Genomic DNA, 19,388 nt, shown 5'->3' on the forward strand with positions numbered 1-19,388 from the left:
TTCTGAATCCTTTGTTAAATATAAAAATGATTGTTTTCAGTCAGTTTAATCCTTTGCCTTAAATTTTACCTTGTCTAATACTGGTTCATATTACCATCCTGCACTTTAAAAAAAATTCTTCTGTCTACGTATATGAGGTTCTCTAGAGAAATTAACAGGGAAAAGTACAGGATTATCTCTCCATTCCTCTCTCAGGCTGATTGCCTGCAACAAGCAACCAGCCCTTAAAAGAAAGGAAAACCGGCCGGGCGCGGTGGCTCAAGCCTGTAATCCCAGCACTTTGGGAGGCCGAGACGGGCGGATCACGAAGTCAGGAGATCGAGACCATCCTGGCTAACCCGGTGAAACCCCGTCTCTACTAAAAATATACAAAAAAAAACTAGCCGGGCGAGGTGGCGGGCGCATGTAGTCCCAACTACTCGGGAGGCTGAGGCAGGAGAATGGTGTAAACCCGGGAGGCAGAGCTTGCAGTGAGCTGAGATCGGCCACTGCACTCCAGCCTGGGCGACAGAGCGAGACTCCGTCTCAAAAAAAAAAAAAAAGAAAGGAAAACTGGCCTTAACTATTATATTTTTTTTTTGAGATTCTACTGGAAATAAGAGAAGCTCAATTCAAATGAGCTTAAGCAAAATAATGATAATAATAATTATTATTATTGGTTCATGTTACACCAAAGTTTGGGATAAAATTGGCTTTAATTACAGCTGGTTCTGGGGGACCCAAAAATCTCACTGGGGTTTTTCCTCTCCTCACCTCCCTCTCTTTCTTCTGCGTGGCTGGGGATGGCTATCATGGACCCTGTGATCATCTCTTCCACACAGCAAGGTTGGAGACCTGGCAGATTCTCATGACACACACTCACAACTCGTATCCTTGTTCTGCCTTGGGGACAAGAGTGAAATAAGGGGAGAGAGAGCAGCAACTGCAAAGGCCCTGAGGCATAAACCAACTGCCCAAGTAAAGGGTGGAGAATGGACTGTAGCAGGGCAAAGCAGAAGCAGGGAGATGAGTGTGGAGACTGTCTTAGGTGTCCAATCAACAGGGGCTGGGCTGGGCATGGTGGTTCACGCCTATAATCCCAGCACTTTGGGAGGCCACGGCAGGAGGATCACTTGAGGTTAGGAGTTTGAGACCAGCCTGGGCAACACAGACCCTGTCTCTACAAATAATAATAATAAAAAAAATTGTCAGGCATGGTGGCATGCACCTGTAGTCCCAGCTACTCAGCAAGCTGAGGCAAGAGGACTGCTTAAGCCCAGGAGGCTGAGACTGCAGAGAGCCATGATTAGGCCACTGCACTCCAGCCTGGGTGAGTGAGACCCTGTATCAAAAAACAAACACACACACACACCCAAAAAACAAAAAGTAGGGATGATGTTTGGGGGCTGAGTGGGCTCTGATTAGCTCAGACAGTGCCACAGGTCTTGATTGATTTTGTGGGATATTGAAAATAATCATGGCCAGGCACGGTGGCTCACACCTATAATTCCAACACCTTGGGAGGCCAAGGTGGGCAGCTCACTTGAGGTCAGGAGTGCAAGACCAGCCTGGCCAACATAGTGAAACCCTGTCTCTACTAAAATATAAAGAAATTAGCTAGGCCTGGTGGGTGCCTGTAATGCCAGCTACTCAGGAGGCTGACGCAGGAGAATCGCTTGAACCTGGGAGGTCAGGAGGTGGAGGCTGCAGTGAGCAGCCTGGGCAACAGAGCAAAACTCTGTCTCAAAAAAAAAAAGAAAAAAGAAAAAAAAAAGGAAAGGAAAGAAAAGAGAAGAGAAGAATCATGATACTATCAGTAATATAAATCATGTTAGCAATGGTCTGCTAATTAGCTCTACAGTATGCCAGGGACCTAATTTCATTGATGACGGAAGTATCCACTCAAGCCACTGATGTTGCATTCTCTACCCAACAGCTGGACAGATCCCATGAAAACCTAATTAACCAGATTGGGCAACATAGTGAGACGCTGTTTCTACAAAAACAAAAATAAAAAAATTAGCCAGGCATGGTGGCGTGCACCTGTAGTCCCAGCTACTGTGGAGGCTGAGGCAAAAGGGTCGCTTGGGCCCAGAAGTTCGAGGTTACAGTGACCTACAACTGTGTCACTGCATTCCAGTCTATGCAACAGAGAGAGACCTTGTTTCTAAAACAAAAACAACAACAATAATAATAACAATAACATTAGGACCATTCATAATCCTCCCATTTCAGGTAAAGCCAAAGTTTTCACAATGCCATCCAGCCCTATTCCAGGTGGCGTCTGTTCTATCCTCCTTATCTTGCTCCCTCCCACGCAGCCACACTGGCCTCCTTGCTGTTTCTCAAACTCGCCCGTCATGCTTACTTCAGGACTTGGGCACTGTTCCCGCTCCCCGGAATGCTCTTCCCCCAGAAGCTCACATGGCTCCCTCATCTCTTTGAGGTCTCAAATGTCACCTCCTTAGAGAAGCCTTCCCCGACCACCATCAAGTAGCATCTCTCTCCGCAGGTCCCGCTCTACTTGTCTCCACAGATTGTATCATGACCTGACAAGTAATGGGTCAATGCAGTTCCAGTCTAGCGTCCTCAATGGCCATTCCTGCTCCCTGGGTGGTTCTCCCTGGAGGAAGCGCGGTCCGCGAAGATGGAATTGGGGGAGCAGAGGGCTGTGGAGTTCATGCTGTGCCTCCCAGGAACTCCTCACACATCCATACCAGTTTGTGGCACCTCCGCACGACCCCACCCCCATGCTCTTGAAGCTGCTCTGTCTCTCTCTTTTTTTTTTTTGTGAGACGGAGTCTCACTGTGTCGCCCAGGCTGGAGTGCATTGGCTCAATCTCGGCTCACTGCAAGCTCCGCCTCCCGGGTTCACGCCATTCTCCTGCCTCAGTCTCCCGAGTAGCTGGGATTATAGGCACCCTCCACCACACCCGGCTAATTTTTGTATTTTTTAGTAGAGACGGGGTTTCATCGTGTTAGCCAGGATGGTCTCGATCTCCTGAACTCGTGATCTGCCCTCCTCGGCCTCCCAAAGTGCTGGGATTACAGGTGTGAGCCACTGCGCCCGCCCGCTCTGTCTCTTCCTTCAACATGGCACGTTGGACCAGGGTGGTATCTGAATATAGTATCTAGGGAACACTGTGTAGGGGAAAATAGGTACTAGAAGTTGGTAAATACGGCAAATCTAAAATCACAGGGATTAGGCCAGGCACAGTGGCTCATGTCTGTAATCTCAGCACTTTGGGAGGCCGAGGCAGGTGGATTGCCTGAGGTCAGGTGTTCGAGACCAGCCTGGCCAACATGGGGAAACCCTGTCTCTACTAAAAATACAAAATTAGCCGGGCGTGGTGGCGTGTGCCTGTAATGCTAGCTACTTGGGAGGCTGAGGCAGGAGAATCACTTGAACCCGGGAGTCAGGGGTTGCAGTGAGCTGAGATTGTGTCACTGCACTCCAGCCTGGGCAAAAAGAGTGAAACGCCATCTCAAATAAATAAATGAAATAAAGTAAAACCACAGAGATTAAGTGGCCCACCCCTTGGGCCAGTCATGTGGCCTGTGGTTAGTAATTGTAAAGGTGAAACTGCCTACTGGGCAGTTCCGATTGCCGGAGAGATGGTTTGGGAGGGATTAATGAGAAGGCTGCACGCTGCCACCAGAGGGCAGCTTCGGCATCCAGTGCTGTGAGAGTTCACAGAATCCTAGGTCCAGTTCCTCCTTACCTTATCTGTCAATCCTTACATTTCAGAAGCTCAGAAATACTTTGACTAATTCCTCCTCCACGGACTCAGCCGACTCTAACCTCCCGGGAGCTTTCCTCTTTCTACAGCGGGAGGGGTTCATGGCAAATTCTCATCACCCCTCCCTATTGCTGCTTCGCCACTGAACAGGAGCTCATGGCCGACCAACCTGCCCACACCACACACATCTTCCAGCAGCGCCGTCCCGGGCGTCCCAGCTCCGCGGGAAACTCTCCCTAGCGGCTGGAGCCCGACGCCTGCGCACTGGAGAGCCGCCAGACGCCTGCGCACTGGAGAGGAGCCAGCCCCCTGCGCCTGCGCACTCCGACTAAGAGGGGGTCTCCTCGAAAAGAGCTGGCGGAAGTGTTCAGAGGACCGACGCCGACCACGCCCACGCCCACGCCCACGACCACGCCCCCAGCCCTGCCAGTTCTCGGCAGAGCGGGTCTGACCCCGTTCTTTCTGCTCTTTTTCTGACATGTCCGTAAACTAGGGTAAGCATTTCACGCATTCATCCTTTCACCCGGTACTGCCTGAGCACCACCTGTGTGTCGAGGCCTGGACTGGGCGAAGTTCGGGTCTCTGAGGTCCCTGATTCTGAATGACTCTAGGGCTGGTGCTGGGATGTTCAGCTACTCATTAGCTCGCTCAGCTTTTCTTGAGGACCTACTGTGTGCTGGGACCGGGGCTGAGCAAAGTTTGGGTCACAGGAAGAAGCCAGAATGCATGGTCCCTGAACCTGTGGGCTCCAAGGCTGGTGCTGAGGATGTTCACGTGTTCATCCATTTACTTGGCCTCTCCTGAGGACCTACTGTGTGCTTGGCCTGGGCTGGGGGATGTTGGCGGGGTTGGGGGATAAGGAAAAACTAAATGTGTCCCTGAATGACTATGGGACTGGTGTTGGGGATGTATAACTATTCATACAGTCACTGACAATTCTTGAGGACCTACTGTGTGCTGAGGCCTGGGTGGTCAGTCAGGAGCCAAGGGAAGAACCAACTGCTTGGTCCCTAGTCCTAAAGAGCACAGGGCCAATTCAGGTTTTTTTTTTCACCTATTCAATCAGCCTGACATTTCCTGAGGACCTACTGTGTGCCCAGGCCTGTGCAGGCAATGCCAGGACAGGTCAAAAGGTATAATGACTCCCTTCTTTCTTCTGCCAGGTCCCCTCACTGCTTCCTTGGTGGGGCTGAGAGTTAAGGGAGCTGGCAGGTAGGGAGCCAGATGTGTCTATACCTGTGTGTGTCCTGTGTGTCTCTGCACTAGGGTCTCTGAGTGCCCCAGTGCCCCCCCCCCCGAACAAGTTACACGTATTAAAGACTATCTGGGTTTGTTATTTTCAAGGCTTGAAACATAATTTTCAGATAAATTACATCACTTTTTCAAATTTTGTTTATGGGGGCAAGGAAATTTGGATGTGGATTAGACACTGGATGATACAAAAATTGTTAATTTTGTTATGTGTGATAATGGTATTGTGGTTGTATAGCAAGATACTTTTTCTTGGAGATGTAAGCTAAAGTATTTAGTAATGAAGGGAGATCACATCTGTAATTTACTTTTAAATAGACCAGGAAAATATATTTTCATGACCTATTTTAAAAGTAAATATATACTATAAAATCTGGTAAATGTTTTATTAAAATGTTTTAGGTATTGTATTTTTATTAAATTTTTTTTAAGGATTGAATCTGGGTGGGTATATATGTATGGGTATTACTTGTACGTTATACTTTTCTGTATAATTGAAAAATCTCATAAGAAACCTTAGGATGTTCTTTTTTATGCAGAGGGGGGCCTATGTTGTCCAGTGACCCAGGAAGATTTGTTGTAAGAAAAGCATTCTTATAGCTGAAAAATATTTTTGTCAGGGATTTTTTTTTTTTTCCTGGAGCCAAACAAGTCACAGTGGGAAGACTGAAACAATCGTAAGTGATTCTATTTCATAAGAAATCTTATGCCCAAACTTCATTAAAGGAATAGCATCTACCCATTTGTTTACTAATGCAAAGTATATTGGTAAACATCGTTAAAAAGAGCTAGGTAGAAAATTCTGCATATCATATGCTACCATTTGTGAAGAAAGGTGTACTATATATCTTTCCAGAATATTCTATGCATATAAATATTCACATATATGCTTACATATAGTAAATGGTTGCTTCTAGTGAGTGGGGACTTGGTAGCTGGGAGACACAAGAATAAGAACGGTTATTTTTTTTAACTTTATAAATTGTGGACTACACGAATTACCCCATAAAATAATCTTCCAATGATTATAGTCATGTGAAGTTATGAGATTATAACTTTCATTTCACCACTGTAGTAGGTGGATTATGTTCCTAACTCCTACTTTTCACCTTTCCCTGTGACCACACACTTGGGAAGGCTCTTCCTGTGCTGCTTCTAGGCTTGGCTAGGAGGCTTGCTTTGGCCTGTGGGACTAGATGCAAATGTGACAATATCAGAGGCTTGAAAGCATGCCTGTGTGTCCACTCCCTCTCAGACTCCTGCCACCTCCCTGAGAACACACCCAGGTGAGATGTGAGTCAGGAGAAGATCAAATAGGCCCAGCTGAGCCCTCCTGGTCCAGGTCCAGATCAAGCCTGGTCCAGACCAACAGAACCAGCAGCTGACCTGTAGATGCATGAGAAATAGTCAATGGAGAAATGAGGGCTGGATGATTTGTTACACAGCAAGTACTGACTGATACAAGCATTAAAGTCAGGTCTTTGAGGTAGGGGGAAAATGCTGGAGATGGGTAGGTGTTTCCTCATACTGAAAAAAAGACTAGGCCCACTCTAAAAATCTTTTGTAGAGGAGAGGCACTCCCTTCTTCTAGAATAACTTCCAGCTCTAGATTTCTCCTGCTCATTTTCTCTAAGCACTGTTTCTAAGTGAATCCAGATTTCTTCTTTAGACTCTGCTCCTTTAGTAAATATGCCAAGTTGGCCACAGGAACCAAACCTTTTATTCGCTTTAACTGAATTAAATTTACTGAGCAAGTGCTTACTCAATAATAAAATCCACAATGAAAAGGCCAGCTGGCCAGGCACGGTGGCTCAGGCCTGCACTTTGGGAGGCCAAGGTGGGCGGATCGCCTGAGATTAGGAGTTCGAGACCAGCCTGGCCAACACGGTGAAACCCTGCCTCTACTAAAAATACAAAAATTAGGTCGGGTGTATTGGCTCACACCTGTAATCCCAGCACTTTGGGAGACCGAGGCGGGTGGATAACGAGGTCAGGAGATCGAGACCATCCTAGCCAACATGGTGAAACCCCGCCTCTACTAAAATATAAAAAAAATTAGTCCGGGTGTGGTGGCACGTGCCTGTAGTCCCAGCTACTTGGGAGGCTGAGGCAGGGGAATCGCTTGAACCCGGGAGGCGGAGGTTGCAGTGAGCCGAGATTGCGTCACTGCACCCCAGCCTGGGTGACAAAGCGAGACTCCGCCTCAAAACAAACAAACAAACAAAATTCGCCAGGCGCCTGTAATTTCAACTCCTCGGGAGACTGAGGCAGGAGAATCGCTTGAACCCGGGAGGCGGAGGTGGCAGTGAGCCGAGATCACACCACTGCACTCTAGCCTGAGTGACAGAGCGAGACGGTCTCGGGAAAAAAAAAAAAAGAAAGAAAGAAGGAAGGGAAGGGAGGGAGGGAGGGAAGGAAGGAAAGAAAAAAGAAAGGGCCAGCCATAGGTGTTTCTGCAGGTCTACTTGCTTGTGCCCCATTTATAATTTTGCACCAGGGAGACCCCAGGGGAGTCTGGCAGATACAGACTGAGGTATCTGGGACTGAGGTACAGTCCCAGCCCCGTGTCTTCCCCACTGTGTGCCCTCAGGCAAGTGAACAAGCTTCTCTGAGCCTCAGTTTCCTCACAGGAAGCATTGGGAATAACACAGTATCTCCCCCACAGCATTGTGAGGTAGGAAAGGAGGCATGCAGTAGTGCAGCGCCTGGTGTACACGGCCCCAGTTAACCTCAGCTCTTAATCCGCTGCTGGTCCACGCGGATTTCTGCTAGGGCACCCCTGTTAACAGGCTTCTCCCTGTGAGAGCCCAGGTGTTGAGTCAGGCGTAGGAGCTGGGCAAAGGCGTCCCGCACTGTCTGCATGCGTCCTCTGGTGTCGGATGAGAGCGGAGGAGAAGCTGAAGGCCTTCCCGCAGCCGCTGCACTCGTAGGGCTTCTCCCCGGTGTGCACGATGTGGTGCTGGATCAGGTAGGAGCGGTTGCTGAAGGCCTTGCCGCACTCGGGGCAGGCGTAGGGCCGCTCGCCCGTGTGTGTGCGCTGGTGCAGGGTGAGCGAGGAGCCCTGGCTGAAGGCCTTGCCGCACTCGCCGCACTTGTAGGGCCGCTCCCCGGTGTGGATCTTCTGGTGCTCGATGAGCGAGGACACGTGGCTGAAGGCGGCCCCGCACTGCAGGCACCTGTAGGGCCGCTCACCGGTGTGCACGAGGCGGTGCTGGAGGAGGTGGGAGCGGTTGCTGAAGCTCTTGCCGCAGTCGTGGCAGGGGTAGGGCCGCTCTCCGGTGTGCGTGCGCTGGTGCTGCGTCAGGTGCGACACCTGGGTGAAGGCCTTGGCGCACTGGCCGCACGCGTAGGGCTTCTCGCCCGTGTGGATGCGCCGGTGCTCGGCCAGAGAGGCGCTCTGGCTGAAGAGCGCGCCGCAGTCCTGGCACGTGTAGGGCTTCTCGCCCGTGTGCACGCGCCGGTGCTGGGTCAGGTGCGCGATCTGCGTGAAGGCCTTGGTGCACTGGCCGCAGCGGTAGGGCTTCTCTTCCGTGTGGATGCGCTGGTGGCGGATGAGCGCCGAGGAGAAGCGGAAGGCCTTGGTGCACGCGGCGCACTCGTAGGGCTTCTCGCCGGTGTGGATGCGCTGGTGCTCGATCAGGGAGGAGCGGTTGCGGAACGCCTTGGCGCACTGGGCGCACGCGTAGGGCCGCTCGCCCGTGTGCACGCGCCGGTGCTGGGTCAGGTGCGTGACGCGCGTGAAGGCCTTGCCGCAGTCGGCGCAGCGGTGCGGCTTCTCGCCCGTGTGCGTGCGCCAGTGGGACGCCAGGTACGAGCCCTGGCTGAAGGCCTTGCCGCACTCGTGGCACGCGTAGGGCTTCTCGCCCGTGTGCGTGCGCTGATGCAGGGTCAGGTGCACGCTCTGGCTGAAGGCCTTGCCGCACTCGGGGCACGCGAACGGCTTCTCCCCGGTGTGGATTCGCTGGTGCAGGATGAACGCGGAACAGTAGCTGAAGGCCTTCCCGCAGTCCCCGCATTTCCACGGCTTCTTGGGGCCGCCACCTCTCTCCCGCTGGCGGCTGTCAGGATGCCTCTGCTTCGGGCTCTTCCCGGGCGCACTGCACCTCTGGGGCCTGCTGTCATCGGGGACACTGGCTTGGGTAGCAGCAGGGTTCGATATGGTTCTTGGGATTCGGCTGAATTCATCGCGTTCCTGGATGTCGTCCCTGGCAGGGTCTCCCTTGCAGGCCACGGCCTCTGGCTCTGGACAGCTTTCCCGGTTTTCCTGCAGGTCCTCAAGCCGGCCCTCGCGTTTCCAGTTTCCTTCCAACTCTGCGCCCTGGAGGGCGACGCCCAAGAGTCCCTCCATCCTCGATCGCTGGGCTGCTGTCTTGATCTCACATCTCTTCTCTGGGTCTGAAAGGCAAAAGATAGAAAAAAAAAAAAAAAATTAAACATTGTCACTTGTCCTGAGCTGGAAAAATGGCTAACAGCTGAACTGGGAAGGACTTAGCATGGGGTCCCTGGACCTCTGTGCCAATGACATTTTGGGTCCAATAATTCGGTGTGGTAGGACCCATCCTGTGGGTTGTGAGATGTTGAGCAGCGTCCCTGGTCTCTCCACACTGGATGCCAGGGACACTACCCCTCAATCCCCGAGCTGTAACAACGGACGTGGTGGCTCATGCCTGTAATCCCAGCACTTTGGGAGGCCAAGGCAGGTGGTTGCTTGAACCCAGGAGTTTGAGACCAGCAAACTGTCTCAAACTGTCTGCTGCCTGGGCAACACAGCAAGATCTCATGTCTACAAATGAAAAAAAAAAATTAGCCAGGCATGGTGCTGTGCACCTGTGGTCCCAGCTACTCAGGAGGCTGAGGTAAGAGGATCACCTGAGTTTAGGGGGTGGGGCCTGCAGTGAATGGTGATCACACTGCTGCCCTCTAGCCTGGGTGACAGTGTGAGATCCTGTCTGAATTTTTTTTTAAAGTCTCCAGACACTGCCAGGTGTCCCCTCCCCTGGGGACAAAATTGCCCCCAGTTGGGAATCACTGATTTAATGGAACTAAAAACAAATTTAAAACATCCCTGAAATTAAAAGAAAAAAAAGCATGAATCTGTCAGCTGTTAAAATACGGCCTTGTAATCTGGTGCTGCATACTGAATTGTACCCCCTCAAAATTTATACATGGAAGCCCTAACTCCCAAGGTGATGCTTTTTGGAGATGGTGCCTTTGGGAGGTGATTAGGTTTAGAAGGGGTCATGAGGGTGGGGCCCCCACAATGGGACTAATTTTTTTTTTTTTTTTTTTGACATGGAGTCTTGCTCTGTTGCCCAGACTGGAGTGCAGTGGCGCAGTCTTGGCTCACTGCAACCTCTGCCTCCGGGGTTCAAGCAATTCTTCTGCCTCAGCCTCCGGAGTAGCTGAGACTACAGGCGCATGCCACCATGCCTGACTAATTTTTGAATTTTTAGTAGAGACGGAGTTTCACCATATTGGCCAGGCTGGTCTCAAACTCCTGACCTCGTGTTCCACCTGCCTTGGCCTCCCAAAGTGCTGGGATTACAGGTGTGAGCCACTGCGCTTGGCAGGGACTAATGCTTTGTTAAGAAGAGGAAGCGACACCAGAGCTCGCTGTCAGGTGAACACATGGCAAGAAGGCAGCCAGCCGTCTGCAAGCCAGGAAGTGAGCCCTCAGCGTGGCCCGACCATGCTGGCACCCTGATCTTGGACTCCCATCCTCTAGCACTGTGAAGAAATAAGTGTTTGTTGCTTCAGCCACCTAATCTGTGATGTGTTTGTTTGTTTGTAAGCTGGAGCTAAGATACCTGGAAAGACAGTTTTCTTTTCTGGGGAAAAAATCAGTTGAAACTTTAATTCCCAGTGTGACAGTGTTTGATGTGGGGCCTTTGGAGGATGATTAGGTCATGAGGGCACCCTTCTTAATAGGATTAGTGTCCTTAAAAGAGGAGACTCCAGGGGGCTCACTTACTGTCTGCTCTCTCTGCCCTCTCTGCGTGTGAGGAAACAGGGAGAAGGCGGCCGTCTGTAAACCGGGAAGAGAGCCCTTACCACACAGAATCAGCCAACAGCAATCCCGGATTTCACATTATGGGGGACACTATTCAACTCACTATGCCCCCCTTCTACAGGGCTCTGGCAGTGAAGGAGCTGCCCAGGGTCTCCCAGGCTCAGAGGTTCAAGCTGGCCACTGGGCCCAGGGTCCTCATTAGAGATGGTGACCTCAAGCTGTGGTAGGTTACCCTGTCTGTGCTTTCCACATTCTCAGAGGAAAACAGGGATCTGTTTTTATATAAGCCCAGGAAATGCTTTTTAGAAAGCCATAACAGAAGCCATACATTTAATTACTTCTAGTGGGGTGTGATGCTGAACGATTTATACCAATTGCCTGGTGTACACTGGACCTGCACGCTGGACAGAAACTCACCACTGACTTCTGATACTTTAGTTCTAACAGAATGGGAAGACAGACGGACAAATGACCTCCTGTTACTGAGAGAGGGAAGGAGGCAGCTGCCTGTGGATCCGCTGTGCTGGGGCTAGCCCCAGAGGAGGGGGCTCACACTGCTGCGGGGGGGGGGGGGGCATTTCCAGGCTGTGTGGCTGCAGGTAAGTGACCACCTGCTCTGAGGTTCTGCCTGGTTTTCTCTCTCTAAACAGGGCTCCAGCCTCCCCTTCTCCTGAGGGCCATGGCGAGACTCTCAGGAAGCTTGGTCTCATGTTAAGTGTGGGCTCAGCCCCTCACAGAGGCATTCCCTGAACCAACTAGTAGGCTGTGTGCATACAGCAGACAGTGCTGGGCCTTGAGCTCTGCCCTCTGGGATGGGGGGCTGAGTGGAGGCCTCTCTGGCTCATCCTAGGGGTGAAGATTTACTCCCGCAAACACCGGAAAGACCCTGTTGGTTTGGATCCAGAGGGTCCAATGCCCCCCAACCCCTGCATTATATCGCTCTGTCTACAGACCCCCATCAACGCCTCCATGCTGCTCCCCGCTGTGCCCAAAGTTGCATTCACGGCCTCTGAGCTCTCCTCGCATCCCCATCCCAGCAGAGACAGGACGACAGGGTGTGTGTGGAACACAGAAACACCAGGGACAGGAAACCTGGGAAGGTGCATGGAGGGTGGGTCATACGTCCAGGCTCTCAATCTCAGAGGGATCTAGGCAACGTGACGTCCCTCTCCTCTCAATGGGGCAGCTGCATGACCTGCAGCGGTGGGAGGTATAGGAATACCCTGTGATTTCCCTTCTCTCACCACTCAGGACAGGACTCTTCACCACTGGTCACCCACACGTGTGGGAATTTCTCTCCAGCAACAACCACTCCAGCAGATGCCAGCTGGACATCCCACAACTAACCTCCATTCCAACACTGTCTACCCAATATTGGTACAGACCCCACAAGCTGAGGCTCGGTCCCACAAGCCTGCCCCATCTCAGATGGCCGTCACGAGCAGTAGGTTGTCACCTGCACTTCTGACCTATAAATCAGGGTTCCCACGGCTGCTTCCTTGGGCTCAGTTAATTGGCTGGGGTGACTCACGGAACTCAGAGAAGCACTTACATTTACTGGTTTAATACAAAGGATCATGTAAAGGATACAGATGAGGAGCTACATAGGGCAAGGAATGGGGGGAAGGGCTGGTGCTTCCATGGCCTCCCCTTGGGGCCCTCCCAGGTCCCACTGTTCAGCTGTCTGGAAGCTCCCCCAAATCCCTGTCCCTCTTTGGGGTTTTATGGCAGCTTCCTTATGTAGGCAGGATTGATGGACTCATTGGCCATAGGTGATCAGCTCTAACCTCAGGGCTCCCTCCTCCACGGAGGTAGGTGCTGGGGTACCAGTCCCAACTCCCTGCATCAAGTGGTTGGTTCCCCTGGCAACCACCCCCATCCTGAGGCCAACCCAGAGCCCACCCCAGAGTCACCTCTTTAGAAAAAAAGGTCAGGCCGGGTGTACAGAGCTCAAGCTCAATCCCAGCACTTTGGGAGGCCGAGACGGGTGGATCACAGGTCTAGGGATCTGCATCTATCTCTGAAGACATGGTGAAACCCCCTGCCTCACTAAAAAGCATTAAAACAAATGGCTACGTGGCGGGCGCTTGTAGTCCCAGTTATTGGGAAGGGGCTGAGGCAGGAGAATGAAGGGAACCCAGCGAGCTTGCAGTGAGCTGAGACCGGCTGACACCCAGCCTGGGCTTACAGAGCCGGTGACCTCCCCAAAAAAAAAAAAAAAAAAAAAAAAAAAAAAGGTCAAAAAGACCCCTCCTAGGATATTCCAAGGGATTTGGAAGCTCTGTGTCAGAAACTGGGATCAAAGACCAAATATTGGAATGAAAGCTCCTCCCAGTCTTACAACAAGAGTTCAGAGATCGCGCATGTTGGGGACCTGGGGCGGAGACCAAAGATAGATTCCTTGTTATATCACAGCCTGCAGGCGGAAACTGCAGCCTTGACACTTTGTCCCCGATTTCCACTCTGAATTCAGCACGGCTCCACCCTGGCCTGAAACCTCAGCGTTGCCTGGGGGCCTGTGACACACACAGAGCTCAGGCCCTCCCCGGCCTGATTCAAATCTGCTTGGGAACAAGAGCCCGGCGATTCGCCAGCACGGGAATGTCTGCAAGGCACGGACGCAGGGGTAACCGCCAGCGTGCGGGCGCAGGGCTCTGCAGCACCACCAGTTTCTCCCAGGGAGAGGTTCCGGACGCGGCCACCCCAGGGCCCACACCCAGGCCGCCTGGCCTCACCGTCCTTCCTCTCATTTGTCCTCCTGCTGAAAAGCCCGAATGGCTCCCTCAAAAGCCAGCCTTCTCCCTGAGCCCTTGTCCTCATCCTCAACGACGCCTTCCCTGTACTGCGCTCATGCTGCTGCAGCCACAGCCACGGCCTCCTCCGGGCACACTCCTGCTGCTGCTGGGCAGGCTATGTTTGAAGCTTGTCCTCCCCACTTCCTGTGTGAGATCCTAACCCTTTGTGGTGGTGCTGGCAGGTGGGGCCTCTGGGAGGTGATGATGACACGAGGCTGGAGGCCTCAGGCATTGGATTCCTGCCCTTACAAAAGAAGACCTGGAAGGCTCCCTTGCCCCTTCCTCCAAATAAAGACACAACAAGAGGGCCCGGTCTGTGAACCAGGAAGCAGCCCTCACCAGACACCAAACCTGCCGGCACCTTGACCTTGGACTTCCAGCCACAGAACTGTGCAGAAATAAACGCTGTTTCTTTCTTTTTCTTTTTTTTTTTTTTTTTGAGACGGAGTTTTGCTCTTGGTGCCCAGGCTGGAGTGCAATGGCACGATGTTGGCTCACTGCAACCTTCGCCTTCCGGGTTCAAGTGATTCTCCTGCCTCAGCCTCCTGCGTAGCTGGGATTACAGGCGTGCGCCACCATGTCCGGCTAATTTTTTTGTATTTAGTAGAGATGGGGTTTCACCATATGAGTCAGGCTGGTCTCGAACTCCTGTCCTCAGATGATCCACCCGCCTTGGCCTCCCAAAAGTGCTGGGATTACAGGCATGTGCCACTGTGCCCGGCCAATAAGTGCTGTTTCTAAGCCACCAGAGTATGGCATTCTGCCACCCTTAAAATAGGGCTTTTTGTTCTTTTTTGAGACAGGGTCTTTCGTGGGTTGTGTGTTGCCCAGGCTGGAGTGCAGTGTTGTGATTGTAGCTCGCTGTAGCCTGGGAATCCTGGGCTCAAGTGATCCTCTCACCTCAGCCTGCCAAAGGGCCTGGATCACAGGCAGGCACCACCAACCACACCTGGTTAAGACAGGGCTTTTGCTTGGGCTATTCTTTCTGCCTGACATGTTCTTCCCGCAGCGTGTGCCTCAGCAAGAGGACAAGAGGAGGCCCTGAGGCAGGGAGTGATGATGTCTGTGTTCAGGGTGGAGAACACAGCAAGTGCAAAGGTCCCGGGGCAGGATGGTGACAAGGGTGGTAGAGGAAAGGTAAAGGTGGTGTGGGGTTGGACACAGCAACTGAGGTGCAGGCAGGGAAGACAAGGTAGAGTGGGGTGGGGGTCAGCTCACACAGGAAGTCACGTGTGCTGGTAAGAACTCAGCAGGTGGGGACCAGGCTGGGTCGGCTCAGGCACCACGTCCACCGGCATCCTCAGAGTGTGCAGGGGTACCCACCTCGTGTGTGGGGGGAGGACAAGTGGGTTCACAGCGGGGTTGGGTAAACCTGGGGCATTGTGCACATACACACGGGAGCCCAAGGGGAGACACAGGCTTGCTCCGGGGCAGTAGAAGAAAGCTGTCTACTCCCAGCACTTCTGACACGTGGGCTTTCTCCACACCAACAACCAAGTCCCCAGTCTGCTCTGGCTGGGAGGCACAGGCAGCCACCAGCCATAAAGCTACCTCACCCCCTCCTTGGGTTTGGTGATTTGCTCGCACAGCTCATCGAACTCAGGGACATGCTTTATTTACTCTTACTGGTTTCCAATAAAGGACACAACTCAGGAATAGCCAGATGGAAGACACACAGGGTAGGGTATGGGGAGGAGCTCAGAGCACTGTGCCCTCTCTGGGTGCTCGACAACCCCAGAGCTCGGCAAACCCTAAGTTTAGGGCAGTTATGCGGGTTCCATGATACAGGCGTGACTGACATAAGTGTGATGACACTGGCCATCGGTGATGAACTCAACTTCCAGCCCTCTCCCCTCCCAGGAGGTAGGGGCTGGCTGAAGGCTGGAATGCTCATCAGGGCTACTTCCCCTGGCAACCAGTCCACCCTAGGGGCCTACCAGGAGTCCTCTATTAGCATAAATGTACTTAGGGGTCTACCAGGAGTCCTCCATTAGCATAAATGTACTTAAGGGTCTACCAGGAGTCCTCCATTAGCATAAACACAGGTGTGGTTGAAAGGGGCTTATTAAGAGCTGCAAAAGACACTCCTTTTACCCCTGTCACTCAGGAAATTCCAAGGGTTTTAGGGGCTCTGGTACCAGGAGCTGGGGATAAAGAGTAAACATATATTTCTTATTATATTACAAGATCACAGGTAGACACATGCATGATGTCACACTCTGACACACACAGGGTCATACACAATCATACCCGCCCAGACACACACAGACATGCAGAGACACCCACACCCATATCCAGGGACACACAGTCACCCTCCCAACCCCCATGCAAGGAGGCAGGTGGGAAGCCCTCACCTGCAGCCACACTCACACATGCACACAGGGTCCTGGGCACACGTAGCTACACACACACCCAGCCCCACACATAGCATCCCTGTGTGAAGAGGTGCACAGAGAGGGCCAAGGTCACACACACCACCTGCTCCACACAGGCAGGCCATCACCGGGACACACCCACAGGGGATGGCTGGACACGTGTGCAGTCACACTGGACAGAGCTCCAGCATGGCCAAAGCCCACGTGTGCAGCGTCTCCATCGTGTGTGTGTGGATGCACACACTTCAGACAGCATGGCACTCTACAGGCTCGCACGCCCAGGTCACCCATCGTTGTGCTGGCAGGCTGAGCCAGTCTACACAGTGGCACACCCAGACATGCACACGTGGGGTCACACACCTCACATCCAGGAGAACTTTCAGACTTGCCCAAAGTCAGTCACACGTGTATGTGAAATGCTGCGAATCGCAGACACCGCTTCACATGAACGAGCACATGACACACTGATAAAGTGTCACATGCCTTTACATGCAGTCACACACCTGCACAGCCTGGCACCGCCGAGTGAGCAGGTGCAGACACAGTGACACTCAGGGACGGGCTCACAGGTAGTCACACACCTGCACAGGCTAGCACTGCCGAGTAAGCCTATGCAGACACAGTGACGGGCTGGTACCGAGTGAGCAGGTGCAGACACAATGACACACAGGGACGGGCTCACACGCGGTCACACACCTGCACGAACACGCGCGCACGCGCACACTACACACCGTTACTTTCGCCTCCCGGGATCGCCTCCGAACGCGCTGGCCGGCCCCCTCCCAGCCTGGTGGAGTCGGCTCCGCTTCTACTCAGTCTCGGGTCCTCCTGGGCCAACACAGACCCTGGGGCCTCCTTCCTGAGAGGAGCGAAGGTCAAGACTTCTGCCGCTGCGGAGTGGCCAGCGCTCCAGGCCCCGGTGGACTGCGCCTGCGCATCAGGCCTGCCCGGCTCTTAGGAACTACAACTCCCAGGAGGCACTGCGCATTCGCCGGTACCGCGACTAAGGCTTGCAGAGCCTCGGTCGTCGAAACTACAACTCCCAGAAGGCTAAGCGCCGGCACGAGCCCCTGGGGTCCCAAGGAGGGCCCGGCGGCTGCCCCGAGCCCCGCCCAGCACTGACTCAGGGGTGGGACTTTTTTCTTACTCAGGTGATGAGGCCCAGCCCACAGGCTTAGAAAGAAGGCACCTGAGTCCGGGCGCCTGTCATCCCAGCACTTTGGGAGGCCGAGGCGGGTGGATCACCTGAGGTCAGGAGTTCGAGACCAGCCTGGCCAGCATGGCGAAACCCCCGTCTCTACTAAAAATACAAAACTTAGCCGGGCATGGTGGCACGCCCCTGTAGTCCCAGCTACTGGGAAGGCTGAGGCAGGAGAATCGCTTGAACCCGGGAGGCGGGGGTTGCAGTGACCTGAGATCGCACCACTGCGCTCCAGCCTGGGTAACAGAGCGAGACTTCGTCTCAAAAAAAAAAAAAGAAGAAAGTAAGAAGCTGAGATTCAGACAGGCTAAGTCCCTACTGCAGGCTGCACAATCTAAAAAGTTTGCAACCCACACTTTTGTTTTGGTCTGAGGTAGCTGATGTCATTCCAGTCTATGGCAAAGAAGGTGGCAAATCCATTGACATAGATAAATAATTTCATTTTACTTTTTAGTTTTATTTTTTAGAAACAGTTTTGCTTTGTTGCACAGGCTGGAGTGCAGTGGTACAATCACAGCTCACTGCAACCTCAACCTCCCCAGTTCTAGTGATCCTCCCATCTCAGCCTCCCGAGTAGCTGTAGCTGAGATCTTAGGCGTGTGCCACCACACTGGCTAATTGTTTTAACTTTTATTTTTTGCAGAGATGAGGCGTCGCTATGTTGCCCAGGCTAGTCTCGAACTCCAATCCTTCCACCTCGGCATTCGATAATTTTAATATTAACAGTTGACGTGCACATGGCATTTACTATTGTCCAGCATTATTTTAAGGTGACTTCCCTGAAGGAATTCTGTTAGCCTTCCTAAATTATTCCTTGGCCATTAAAAAAATAGGCATGAGATCATTTTTAGATAATTGGAAAAGCAGAGGAATCTGTGAAGAGAGAATAGAAAAAAAAATGCATTTCACCAAACCAACATGCCATTGATTGTGAGATACCACATTACTTTATATAGCCCCAAAGCTGCCCATAAACCATGACACATGCTGTCTTTACAGTTCATATTTTATTTATTTGTAGACCTCAAGAGGCATTGTGTGCTTCCCTCTTCCTTCTGGAAGCTTCATGAGAAGGGACATTTTCCTCAAAGGATGGACAACAGAAACAACTCAAATATTCATTTCCTTTAAATATGGTTTTTAAGACAATTCTCTTTAGAAAGCCATATTTACCTGTTGGGGGTCGATTTATGCTCCGCCCCTCCCAAATATATGTTGGAATCCTAACTCCCGATTCCTCAGAATGTGACTTTATTTGGAGAATAGTTCTTTACAGGGTAATAAAGTTAAAATGAGAAGTAGGCTGGGCCGTAACCCAACATGGCAGCTGTCCTTATAAGAAGGGTGAATTTGCATGTAGCGACACGCATAGAGAGAACGTGATGTGAAGAGGCACAGGGAGAAGGCCGCCCTCTGCAAGCCAAGGAGAGAGGCCTGGAGCAAATTCTTCTTCATGGCTCTCAGAAGGAACCAGCCCTGCCTACACCCTGATTTCAGATTTCCGGCCTCCAGAAGCGTGAGGCAATAAATGTCTGTTGCTGCAGCCACAGGTGGGGGTGCTTTGCTACAGTAGCCTTAGCACCTGACAGATGGTGTCTTTACATGCCAAGCACATTGCAGCACACATTTGACTCACGGGGAGATGGAAGCTCCTGGAGGATAAGTAATTAATCTGTGATTTTGACGGTTGCAAGTGGAGGAACTGGGATTCGAAACCCTGTCTGTGTCATGCCTGTGCCTCCTCTGGATTAACATTTATTTTTACTTATTTTTAGTTTTAGTTTTTGTAGAGATGGGGGTCTCACCAAATTGCCCAGGCTGATCTTGAACTCCTGGGCCCAAACGATCCTCCTGCCTTGGTCTCCTGGTGTTGGGGTTACAAGCATGAGCCACTGCACCAGGCCTGCACGTCCTCTTTACAGCACTTCGCCTCTTTCATTTCCTAGCCTGGAGAAGATGTACTTCTGTGGTCACTAAGAAAACACCTTCACAATCAGGCAAAAATGTCCCTAGAAAATGCTGGCGCGGACTGCTGAG

The 19,388-nt window shown here is 52.1% G+C and overlaps 1 protein-coding gene across 1 annotated transcript; it reads right to left on the minus strand.

The window, feature by feature from the left end:
• Window positions 1-7,420: 7,420 nt before the first annotated feature.
• On the minus strand, window positions 7,421-17,396 carry ZNF835 (zinc finger protein 835). Its single transcript, XM_003916187.5, has 2 exons — window positions 16,882-17,396; window positions 7,421-9,365 (listed from the first exon to the last, which is right to left on the minus strand). Exon 2 carries the CDS (start codon window positions 9,316-9,318, stop codon window positions 7,753-7,755), a length of 1,566 nt encoding a protein of 521 aa, XP_003916236.2. The 5' UTR covers window positions 9,319-9,365; window positions 16,882-17,396; the 3' UTR covers window positions 7,421-7,752.
• Window positions 17,397-19,388: the final 1,992 nt, after the last annotated feature.

Source organism: Papio anubis, chromosome 20 (assembly GCF_008728515.1).
Source record: "Papio anubis isolate 15944 chromosome 20, Panubis1.0, whole genome shotgun sequence".
NCBI lineage: Eukaryota > Metazoa > Chordata > Mammalia > Primates > Cercopithecidae > Papio > Papio anubis.

Excerpts from the sequence above, each read along its gene's own strand:
- ZNF835 (XM_003916187.5), bottom strand. The coding sequence starts at position 9,318 with ATGGAGGGACTCTTGGGCGTCGCCCTCCAGGGCGCAGAGTTGGAAGGA.